This window comes from Botryllus schlosseri, chromosome 1 (genome assembly GCF_051294905.1).
Source record: "Botryllus schlosseri isolate E-star chromosome 1, Bs_hap1, whole genome shotgun sequence".
NCBI classification, from domain to species: Eukaryota; Metazoa; Chordata; class Ascidiacea; order Stolidobranchia; family Styelidae; genus Botryllus; species Botryllus schlosseri.
The window spans coordinates 21,321,507-21,334,569 of record NC_137236.1 but is presented as its reverse complement, the minus strand read 5'-3'; the positions used below and the strand labels follow the sequence as shown (position 1 = coordinate 21,334,569).

Sequence of the window (13,063 nt, the reverse complement as noted above, 5' to 3'; positions counted from 1 at the left end):
ACTTGACTTGACTCGACTTGACTCGAGTCACCTCAAAAAAACGAGTGACTTGACTTGACTCGAGTCACCTTCAAAAATCGATTGACTTGACTTGACTCGAGTCAAAATGTGCAATGACTCGAGATGATTCGTAACTCGAAGGTAGTGACTTGATCCCGACACTGCCATTTAGTAGCAGCGTACTTGAACGCACGAAGCGCGACACATTTATATAATTCATGATTGCATCGGCCAATATGATCGGGAATTGCCTATATATTGCTATTAATTTTTATCCTCTCCATGCTCACATAATCAGATTTACCGGTAGAGCTGATCCACTGAGGTGTTTTGGAATAGATATGCCCTCTAAATAATAATAAAACATCATCGGGCGTACCCGTTGATATAATGACTTCGTTACATGATGCTATTTCGTGACCCCCTATCTGCTATGTCAAAAGATGTTGAAATCGCCAAAACGTACTAAAGTAAAAGACGTACACGATTTCAAATTGGCAGTGGCGGCTCGTCCTATAGGGCAACTGGGGCATTGCCCCACCAAAAATGCTGTTCAATAACAATCATTTACCATTTATAGACGCACAGCAACCAATATATACCGATATCACAGCGAAACCCGCATTCTTCTTGTGCTTTCGCTTGTAAATGCCCATACCTAGCGCAGTCTACGCGAAAATCGAATTCTCTTCTGTGTTTTCGCTTTGTGAATGCCTAGCCGGGGCTTGCCCCGGTAGCGCTCATAACAAGCTTTCACTGTCTATTCTCTAAAATCCGCGCACAATAAAGAAACGGTGATTTACTCTCTCCTATTCATAAAATTACCGAGCAAGTAGGGCAACTTACCTGGTTGCCCTTAAGGTGTGATGTAACAATCGCATCTATATCTCAACTCGGTTACCGGCACACGCGTTGAGTCGACCTTAGCTGGTATTGGACGATTTTTGCGATGTTTCACACATTGATAATTCTTGAAACTTGGTATGTTATGTCGTGAAGGTGGTATTTAACACCGCTCCAAGTTTCAGGGTTGCTAATTAAAGTGTAGGGCAGTAATTTCGTTTCCAACGTTGACAGTGTGCTAATCCGTCATGTATCGCAAACAGATTTTACTTAAAAGCGGGTATTGGTCTCCATTGATTTTGACGATGTTTCATGCCCAGATCTGTCATGGCATTTGGCATAGTTAGTCATAGTGTTAGTATCGAACGCCGTACCAAGTTTTAAGTTTATCACGGAACTATGTGAGTGGTAATTTCGTCTCCTGAGTCGAGTGAGAGCTGACTCGCCATTTATCACTAACAGATTTTACGCAAAACCGGTATTGGTCTCTATCGATTTTAACGATGCTCCATACCTAGATCGGTCTTGAGCTTTTGGACGGTATGTCTTGATTTCAGTATCAAACGTTGTGCCAAGTCTCGAGGTTGACACTCAATGATTTGGACACTAATTTCGTTATCGAGGTCAAGTATAGTAGAGATGGGTGCTGATCTGACACATGGCCTAATGCTAACTACCGCATTGCGGATTTCACGCAAAGCCTGTGTTGGTCTGTGCTAATTTTAACCGTGTTTCATACTGAGATAGGTGAAGAGATGATGATCTCATAAATGAGGTTACTAAGATTCGCGGATTGCATTCAAATCTTTACTCTATTTTATATTCTCCAATGTCAATTTTACCGTGAAATTGTGGCCTTCAAGCCATTTGCTGACATCCCTATGTCAAGCGCGTTAGCTATAGTTCGTTTTCGATGACGGCTAACAGCTGATCGCTTGATCAGTCTATACCTTAATATATTTTACGCTAAATTCGGTGTTTTTACACAAGACTCGGCCCTTATCAGCCTGGAAATTATCCATTGATCTAACCGTACACGGAAGGAAAGCGCACTCTTACCCTTTTCCCAACGTACTTCGATAAAAAATGAAAGGCTGACGTATAAGCGAGGATAAGGACGCCTTGTTATACAAATACACTTTTACACTGCTGGTGCCAGGGGACAGTGTCTCTAGTGCAGTGGTTATCAACCTTTTTTGACACGCGCCCCCCTTGGAGATGGTCAAAAAGCTCGCGCCCCCCTGACCCCCTTGCATTTATCGTCATGTCAAAAAGATCACATCATCTAATACAGAGGTGGGCAACGTTACTGATAATCATGACCGCATTTCGATTGCTTATGTAGCGTAAGGCCGCATTCCAGGGCATAGCCGCAATGAACGGTCTGGACGCAAAATTCCTACGGTAAACTGTCCATATCCATTCCTGGTGAACTCCGGACTATTCTACTTTTCACAATGGCCTATTGTACGCACCGAAATCGCGAGTGGCAATGTTATGAATAGTTGCCGGGAGGTGCATATTGTCGCGCGGAGCGCGAAAATTTTTCAGGGCCGCGAATGAATTGCTATTTCTTGCCAATTCCCATTCCGGCTCAGATTAAGAAGGGCGCTACTGCATTAAAATAGAAAAATGAAGTCTTGTTGAATTGCGCGGAGGGCGAAGAAAATTTCAAGATTAATTAAAATCTCTCGAAAATGCGGGAGTGAATTCGTAATTGCAATTTGCATGTCTACGGCCGCCAACACATACTAATTGAATTAGGCGTGGACGGCCGCTCAAATTCCCTTCTACGGCTGCAGGCTGCCGACCCCTGATCTAATAGTATACATAAGGTATATCTTACGCCAATTTTGAATCTGCATTCCAGTTGTTGAGTCTTTTACATTGCTGACAAATTTCTTCAAATTTGTTTGAAAATAACAAAAAACAAGACATCCATTAATTAATTTCAATGTAGGTCACCCTGAGACTAATCCTGATGCTGGTAGTGAGTACAGAGAGCAAGGCGTCGTTCTGTCCTGCCAGGCTAAATTTGATCAGTTTTCGAAATGAAATAATTGTGTTGATTTATAGCCTAATTGAGGGCGAAACCGGGCCACCTATGTTGCATCTAAGTCTGTCTTAGGCAGTGCAGTTCGCAAGCTACTAACAAGAGCTGCCCAGCGCGACAAGCTTTAGGCTACTGTCAAAGCTATGAAGCAATGAATGACTTACACGTGGGAATTGCTCTCTATATCTCCAAAGAATTTCAAAAATTTGCTCAAATGAAGTTGAAATCAGACTATACTCAGTTGAGCGCTGTTGCTAGAGTTTGTATTTTGCAAGCTTTCTTGAATATGGAATAAATTTCATCTTCATTAATCGTCTTCTCATAATGGATGTGAAACACATGTTCAGACACGTATAATTTATACTGACTTTGTCAATTTCTCGCGCCCCCCCTATACTGACTTCGTCAATTTCTCGCGCCCTCCTGACAGCCTCCCGCGCCCCCCAAGGGGGGCGCGCCCCCCAGGTTGAGAACCCCTGCTCTAGTGCGACCGAAATTGGATGACGTGATCTGAACCATGCGGGCTACTGCAAACGGTGTCTCGATATTACCCGATGGTCAACATTGCTCAACTCGATTTGACTGGTTTATATTCCAATACACCTTTTTCCGTAGCAGTATCCACTAGTGAACTTGTAAAATTCCTATGAAAAATCGCTTTTTATCAACTTTGCTGCAGTGATTAGGCTCGATGCGTTAGATGTGCTCACGATTCTTACGCTCTCATTCTGGGTATTCCAGATTTCAATGAACTCGTCGTTGAACATTTTTCAACTATGAAATCACGCCGCGCGCAATAGGCCTACTGATACAAACGTTAAAATGTGCACTGTGCAGGTATGAACTACTGTACTTCATATTTGTCTCGAATAATTTGAAATGCGTAATCTTTGTTAACCATGCCCATGGCCATGCCATGCCATGCCTAATGTCTATACCGCATACAAATTGTGTGTGACCATCACGAAGTCACATTTTCACGTCGCAATACACTATTGTGACGTCATTTAGATAATTAAAATCGCGTACACCCCTTGCCCCACCACATGATATTGTCACGAGCCGCCACTGCAAATTGGTATTTCTTAACTGGAAAATAATGTTCCCTCGATATGGCATTTGTCTTGTTGTGGGACTCGGATCGCCTGGACAGGAACATTCGGCGCCAGCCATTTAGGCGCCTATGGACATGGACAATTACACATATATTTGTATAAATCGACGTTTTCGGTCAGCACCGGAGCAGTCTTTTTCGCCCAAGGTTTTCACGCTGCTGATCGTTCTGGCGCACTTCTTGGAGTCGCATGTTACTTAGCCTTTAACTTCATATATCTTGGGGCGTCATGGTGCGGTAATGGCCGACGCTCAACTGCCCATTTCTATAAATCATGCGTAATTTTTGTTGGCAAAAGGTACCCAATAATCAGATATCTGACAATAATAAAACGCGTGTGGCGCGGAAAAAATTCCTGAAAAATTCCAAACAAATACACATTGATTTCTGTTAATTCTCAAAATAATTTTGGACCCCCTTCAAGCTCGGCCCCTTCAGTTGGGGGGTTGGGGTGCGAAAGTTACGGTCCTGCGTAAATCTTACGCAATGTTCATGCCAAGCGGAGTAGACTATTCGTAAGTTTCTTGGGGACCAACTTCGAGCTAGCCCATTATTATTATTTATAACTTTGTTAAACCATATTATTTCACCATTCCCAGAAAATAATGCGCTATTGAAATGATATCAGTATCGCTCACGCGGCCATACTAAAAAAAATATCTTCCGTGTGGCGCACGTGATTGTGAATTCCTATTTCTTCACGTAGCGCGATAGTTACTTTTGTGGACCACACCTGTACCTCGATTTCAGACTTCAGTGATAACACTATTTGGCCCTGACAATGTTCCATCTTAATTTTCACGAATCTGCGCGCCAGGGTGGTCCATTGGACAACAGTGCGCAACAATTATAAAAAAAACTGCATTTGTGATTTTTTGTGCGCAGCGTAGATTTTCTGTGCGCAGAGACCGTTTCAGCACTGGGCATTTGCGCACGTGCGCAGCTTAGAGAGAACATTGCTTGCTAGATAACCAGGTTAAATTTGCTCATGGCCATATCATTAGAGTGGCAAGCATGGTACACTTAATAATGTGTTTTACTAAATAAATGTGATAATATGGTTGGCCTTAGAGTATTGTCTACTTTCAAGTCCCCAATTGCAGTGCAGATGGCCGATTTTTATTCACTTGGATCCATAGCAAACATTTATGCATGTTACCCGTCATTTAACTATCTGTGTTTTGGTTTGTATGCAATAGTCACTTCAGGTCAGAGCTATCCAAATGTATCCGAGGAAAAGTTACAACACTCCAAAAATCTAACGAACGAACAACGAACAAATATCTGTAATAATTTCCGACTCCGCTCCGAGTGTCACAAAACCGACAAAATACTGTACGAATACACTCCGACTACGCTTCGATGCTCATCATTGCAACCAACCACACGACAGTAACCGTGAAACCAGTGCAAGAAAATAAATAACCCATATTTATAAATTCACGCAACCACCGTACCGTGTAGGGCCAGATTTTCGGCCGGACATTATCATTTTTGGCCGGAGCCGGACCAGTACTTTGTCCTGATACGAAAATTAAAAAACCGAATCGGAGTCGGAGATGAGAATTTTTCGATCCGCGCTCCGCACTAATTCATTAGCGGCGATCGTGCTTGACCTCTCCACCCAATGCGCCATTGGGCAGATGTATCGTCAAACAAATCTTATGAAATGGTATCTAAGGGCAGCGTGAAGTTTCTGTAAAGTCATATATCAATATTACCCCCTTTACTTTCGTCTGAATGCGCCCTGTTTGTTGTAATCACGAATGAATGACATTCTGGCCCGAAGAAAACGGCGACTTTTAGAAATAGTGAAATGGAGAAGTTTATTTCAGAAGAATGGAAGCACAGAAACATTTTGGTTTGACTGCATAGGTGGTCACATTAGTCAGCGTTACCACTGGGTGTCACTAAGTATTCTGGTAGTTTGCAGGAGACGTAAGCCAGAAAAGTTCAGAACCACTGTGATGATGTGCCACGAACTATATTTTATTTCCAAAGGGTGCCGCGAGCTCAAAAAGGCTGTGAACAACTGATCTAAGCCAGCGTCTAGAACAGGGGACCAACGTTTTCAGTAAATAGGCCACATTCGATTGACGAACTATTATGCGGGCCAGTAGCCGCGCCAAGCGCGAAAATTTTTCGAAGTTCATAGGTCAATAATATTGTCACATGACTAAATCGCGGGCCTGCTGTATATCGATGGGATCAGTTTGCAAGGACTGGACTATTCGGCTCCTGGACATGTCGATATCGAAAGCTTCGGCCAACATACATCAATCATTTTGTACCAAGGATTCATAGTCGATGGTCATTCTGCGGACGCAAACGCAAGATCGCATATGTTGAACGACACTTTGTCTCGTAATCGCTAATATAGTTCGACTCAATCTGATACATTAGGCGTTCCTTCATTTTTACAAAGTAGTGTAATTATCAAAAGCAAGAAATCGATTGACAACATGTTGCGCGAAGCGTGTAGAAAATTTTTACTTCCGATAAATGTATCGCAAATTATTCTGCGTTATTGTAGTATACGAAGATCTACCAAAATGTGACTGGCTGATGGATTTGCCAATGCGGCGGAACTGATATTTTATTCGTTACGTCTCAAGTGTTGCGACCAGACAAATCAATTTTTTGGTTGACCGTCACAATATGTGCAGTCCATTTTTGATAATATTACTAATTTCAGAAATTAACTCGCGGGTACTCAAAAACGTTCCCGCTGGCCACGGATTGGCCAGCCCTGGTTTAAAACATACGACATTCTATGATTCAAGTAAAAGTCATCGCAAGCGAACTTGGCGATATATTTATTGCTGACGATATCCCTTGACGAGGGTCAGGCGAAAAGCTTTGGGAATAAATATGAATATACTATTCAAATTTGCTAACTCTCATTTTAGTTCAAATATCACTTGACTTATTTTCCCAATTTCGGGTAATCAAATATGGTCGCAGGTGAATGCCGATTTAATCTTGCAATTAATTGGGGTCGCTTTATGAATAATTAGTTGTCAACTATTGTCCTGTGGCATGGTATAGAACAGTGTTTCGGTATGTAATATGGAAATGTACAAGTATGTCATGGTATGGAAACAATAATTCCATTGCGGTATAACAGTATTAGCAGTCTCAACCGCAGCGTGAATAGGTAATAAATTTCATTGGTTAATATTGGTTTGTTGGTTCGGCAGCTTAATTGAATATTGGGCACACACGGAGATAAGAACATTAAAATGAGATGTAGCAATACAGATATATAGGACTATAAATTGTGCTTCAATACCTTGTTGTGTACCAGCCCCAAGTAGAGTGGCTGTTTGGAAAAGGCTTTCATGTTCATGGATAAAGATTCGTCCAAGTATGTAATTTTTTGATATACCAGTAATACATCCCGAATTTTATTGTTCAATCTCACCAAAAAAAAAAAAATTGTATTAACAGGGAGAGAACGAGAGATCTTTTCTGATACTATGATTCATCGACTTCCGCGCAGCCGAGTATAAATATACGAACAGCATTATGGAACGCGAAATAATAACCAACTTTTCAGTTAATAACACATAGCCAATGACAACTATATCAAATCAAAATACTCCGTCACGACACCAAAGGCAGTGGTTGGAATCACGGTTTGGTTCGGACTAACTTCTACGTGTCGGAGGTTATAAAGGCTCCTTATCGCCGACCTCACCGCAATCGCAGTGACTTAAAAGGACCAATCACGGTGAGCCGAGCTATAAGTCAGCACCAAAAGAAACGATGATGAAGCGCGCGTTACAGAGAGTGCGAGAGAGAGTGCAAGAAACTTAAAGACACAAATAAATGCATTAATTGTACTGTACAAAAAATTGTGCTGTCTTGCAGCACAAAGCCTTAAACAGACTAAAAGCACCACTGTTGTGTATAATAATAATTTCTCAGTGCACGTTTAGCTGTGTATGTGGTTTTATCGGACGTCGAATAAAGATGGAGTTTGTGTTGTGTTTGGAGAGGGTCGCAATATATTCGTATTATTTCGAACATTTGAAAAGATACTGAACTTCTACATTCCCATCCCAATATTTATTGGCGGATGTTACATAAATGTACTACATAAACTAGGTCCAGACTTATCGCTCACCCCACTCGCCAACATATATACCTGAATTTTTTCACGCATCAAGACGATGCTTTTTTCAGACTTTTGCAGCAAGCTTTCAAGGTTATCATATTCTTTGGTAAGATCCGGGAATATCTTATTTAGAAAGTCATAGTGCATTGTCAAATATTTATCCGCGTAATCTCTGCAGAACTCTTCACTCTCCTGGAAATATAATGAAAAGTCATCAACCGATTTGTCATTGTCTATCATGGAACAACTTTTTTTTCCCAGTGACTCTGACATGACCACTCTATTGTACGAGAATACGACGGAATCAAAGACTTGCAATGCACACCAACATCGCGACTGGATTTACTCTTGGATTGTCGTCGGCGCACCGTGAAATATTTGCTACTTTGTTGGCGACGCAACAGTATCAATTCATAGCAACTATCAATAACTATTTTTTCTTATACTTCTATTTCTACATACAATTGAGTAGTATGTTTATATTGAAATAAACCCGTATATTTTCGGCTGACACTCGTCAGGGGCAATCGTCAGCAACTAGTAGAGAATTGGGAAGAACATTGTATATCAACAATCGTATCACAAAATATGACGTCACCAGCATGGAATTTGGAATGAGAGAGCGTTAAATATCATAAAAGGCAAAATACACCAACCCACACTCTGTAAACAAAACTAGTTCGTGTACCACCTGCAAATAGTGCATTGAATGCCCTCTCATTCGAAATTTCATGCTAGTGTCGTCAAATGTATCTCGGCTGCAGAAAGATTCAAAGGTTGGATACGGCTCAAGCTATCTACATTGCTTTGTGGATGACTGTGCACAAAGTGGTTCAAATTCAGATTACAAATTGTGACTCTGATCGCAAATACCGCTATACGTGACAATTCCCGCGATCATAAAAAGTTGGAAATCTCCAGTCTTAATATATCGTTTATGGAGCCTTATATCCGACCAGCCCGTTTCCACAATCTGCCGAAACGTTTAGGTGATATTTAGGTGAATTCTATGTGGTATTATATTACGTCAATGATAGTAACCCCAAGAAAAATACATGCTTCGAGAAAAACTCCGAGACATACCTCTCCAGCTTGAAATTTTCCTTTGGCCTGATCTTCAGTCAAACATTTACGGAAACTTTCGACAACCTCATTCACCAGATCAATATATCTTGGTATCCTTAACTAAGAAATATTGGTAATTATTTAGCAAACAAAGACCTTCATTCAACTTTCATTTCTGAAGGAAGTCACCGCATCTACCTAATGCAGTGGTTCCAAACCGGAGGGGGAATTCCCTAGAATTTTGAAATTTTTGGGAGGGATCTGGCTTAATTTATTAAGGGGAAATCATGCTTCGGCATTGTATCGGAAGATACGCAAATTTCACAGTCTTTTTATGTTATAGAACTGTTAAGTTAGTTATTTGCAATTGTAGGTTTCTTTGGCGGATTTCAAGCTAGGTGTATGTTTGAATGCCTTCCGTAGCTATTACACCCCCTGATAAAGTGAGGTTCACGAGTCGATTTCGTTAGGTCCGCAACAGCCTCTTGACCAAATTGGTAGTAAGCAGGATAACGTCAGGCTGAATTCAGCACAAGGCCGCCAGTGAAATTGTTTAACTTTTTAAGCCAACATTATGAGCTAACGTGAAAAACATACCGTACCAAATTCATCGATTCAACTCAAGTCCATAGCAAGCGGACTTGGTGATTTATTTTTCGTCAGTGGCTACCCGACCGGTCAAAAACCGGTCAAAATTGACTGTACTTTATCAAAGTTTAGTGCGGTCCGCATCGCCATAGTTCGGACATATCTGAATATGTTTGGCCATTAATTGCTCAGTCAAGAAATAGTTGCGCGTTAAAAACCACATTTTTTTTAGTAACAGGCAACTTTTTCATAGGGGGGGGGGGGGTTAGCTTAAATATCGGCCAAGGGGGGCACGAGACGAAAAAGGTTGGGAACCACTGACTTAATGGGTCACAAATCTACTCGCGTCGTTTACGCAACGTGAGATTGCTAATGGAAAGGAAAGAGGTATTCGCAAATCTTTCGAGGAGACATTCTATAATGAATTATGGCACAATTGCATTAGAATATATCGCGATAAATTGCAGTCCGAAATCCAGTGGTAGGATCGATCACTTGAATAGTTTACATGGTTCGCGAGGATTGCATCGCCAATTTATTGGTATACAATTCATCGTTTTTGAAATCTGCTTTGGTGAGAGCCAAGACGCTTCACATGACTGCCTATTTTGATATGCTGCCAGCAATTTGTTGACTAAGCTATTAGACATGTAAATGGTCGAAGTCAGAAAATAAACTGACCTCATCCGCATTGTCATTTATATCAGGGAACGGATATAATGGAAGATACGACTGAAGTCCAGTAATCTTTGTAATCTGCTCCCATGCATCCAATAACTTCATGTTCAAATACTTTACGCTCAATTTTTCTATGCCCTGCAGATTATTCGACCAATACTCGCATAGTACGATACGCCGGATATCTTCGTAAATAGCTTGCATGTCCTGATCATTCAAGCTTAGTGACTTTATTTCCTAGACAAAGGTAAGACTCAGCGTTATATTGTACAATAGCAGGTCATTGTAATGAGGTTTTTCTCACGCTCCACTCCTTGTGTCTTCCCACCGGATTCCATTTCGTCTTAACACACAGAGTTTTATTATAAGCATATTACATGAAATAGAAAATGTAAAGTGGCAATCAATTATTTACTACAAGTGAAATCTGCTGTGGGCATCATGTAGCCAGTGATCTTCAATCTTTGTCGTCGTGGTACACCCTTTTAACGTTTACTCGAAACTCTCACACTCATGACCGCATAACACGCTTATTCCGTGGTAAGCCTAAGAAAGGGGTGTCTAACCTTTTCGCTATTCATGGCCGTATTTCGATTGCAAATATAGCATACATACAACCGCATTCGGGCGTAGAATCGCCAAGGCGCATCTCGAAGTCATATACTCACGATAGATTGGCTATTGGAAACTTGACACCGCGGATAGCCCTTATGGGGTTCTTTGACATCACTGATTCCTTGAGATATACGTTGCGCAAAAAAAGTTTTTGAATGTCCGGAAACTTACTATATCTATGCACCAAAATTGTGAGTATAAATGCTAGGAAATCTTATCTGGACTCCTTTTCTACCTGGAAAAATAATTTCGTTTATACCATTGGTTGTTTCATATAATACTGTCAAATATTTATCCATATCTTAGCCCATGTGGTCGGATTAACTGATAGAGCAGACGGAGGTGGTGTCTTTGAAAATTCGCAGTATAAATTAATGATATGCATATTAAAGGTTTATTAGACACTTTGTTGCATGTTGTTATTTTTGAAGTCCCATCAGGATTGTAGAAGCATTTGCTTCTGAGATCACAAAAGGACTGTAATTTACACGCTGCGTAGAGCTGATATGAACATTGTACTATTGCACACCCGGTCATCGTGTTCTGAGGCATAAACGTGCCTATTTATTGTGATAGCTAGTCATTGTACCATTTTAATGCGGGTCTGATACACCCCCTGGTGTACGAAACACCCGATTGAAGAGCCGTGATATAGAATATGTCATTGTCGACTATTGAGAATGCGATTCAACATAATGCGGCACTTGAGCATATGACTTTATAACCGTGACCTCAACCATAAACGTTATACTATTTATAGAAATTGGGAAGACTTTCATTAGTTCAAAATGAATCATGTAGCTGCATTTCTTGAAAGCGCGCACGTGTCTTGAAAATATCCAACTGAAATTTGATAGTTCGGAAATACATTTCCTCGAAGATTGTTGGTGGTGAGTGTGATAATAACGGGTAACGCTCCCTCCAACTTTGGATATGATCGCAACAAATATGGCACCAAATTGAAAAACATAATTTCAAGGAACATTTAACGTCCAGTCTTGTCTTTTCTATCTGCCTGCCCATCTTGAATTACTCTGGAATAGCGGTTATGCATATCTCCAAATAATTTGTTTTTCTAACAAATATAATCCAGCGCCGCTACAAAACGTCTTTAAACCGAAATATGTTTGTATCGATAATCTATTAGGAATTTGAAAATAAAATTTAGTGCGAGCAGTAAAATACTTCATATTAGTTAGACGGACATTATGTTTATGTGAGTCTTGAAATTTTAGCAGTTATGAAGAAATACTGGCTTTCGATTTCTCTAATTAAAAAAAATACAAATTAGGTTCTGAACCATTTTGCAAATTTGGCGATTTTGCAGTCCCCTGAAAATGAGTAGCGGACCCGCGGTAGAGACTTGGATTTTTCGTTTTTATTGTAGTAGTGTGATCAGAGCTTCACCGTACAAATGCGAACCGCAGAGGAAAATACGCTTCCGATAAATAAATTTCATGTCAGAATCGTGTGCGTCTGACGAATGAAGTTTGTCTGGTACGTTTAGGCGATTCCAATATATATTTCCGCTATGCCCACAATCCCGGTGAGAGGTCAAAAATAACAACATGCAACAAAGGGATTGATAAAAACCAGATGACGCATCATCATCATATACCAGTTAATCTAATCACGTCGACTGAGAATGGGTAAATATTTGACAGTGATAGATGAAACAACCAATATTATCGAATAAATTAATTTTCTAGTTGAAATTTTTACTCGCGCCTTGCGCGACTGGAAAAGGACTCCAGTTACCTTTTCCTGCGAAGTTCCCAATAGCCAATTTAACGGGAGTATGTGACACTCTCCACCGGCATGTAGCCCTATGCCAGAGGTCTCAAACACGCATCCCGCGGGCCGCATGCGGCCCGCGACGGCATTTTGGAATTTCGAGTATTCAACAATATATTCAAGTGCCATATGTCTTTTTTTAGATATAAGAACTCAACGTTCACCCTAAAACTACAATAAAAATCACTGAAAC

At 40.7% G+C, this 13,063-nt stretch overlaps 1 protein-coding gene and 1 long non-coding RNA gene across 2 annotated transcripts in view; one reads left to right on the top strand and one right to left on the bottom strand.

Moving 5' to 3' along the window:
* The window catches only part of LOC145433928 (uncharacterized), a 108,509-nt gene that overhangs the window by 8,920 nt on the left and 86,526 nt on the right, over window positions 1–13,063 (bottom strand). Inside the window, exons 21-24 of the mRNA XM_080311186.1 lie at window positions 10,766–10,804; window positions 10,465–10,698; window positions 9,214–9,315; window positions 8,161–8,322 (exon numbers count right to left, since the gene is read on the bottom strand). Of these exons, the coding sequence (XP_080167312.1) occupies window positions 8,161–8,322; window positions 9,214–9,315; window positions 10,465–10,698; window positions 10,766–10,804 (537 nt within the window). The remainder of the gene's footprint in view (window positions 1–8,160; window positions 8,323–9,213; window positions 9,316–10,464; window positions 10,699–10,765; window positions 10,805–13,063) is intronic.
* Window positions 1–13,063, top strand: part of LOC145434526 (uncharacterized) — a 369,322-nt gene that overhangs the window by 292,194 nt on the left and 64,065 nt on the right. The window lies entirely within an intron of this gene.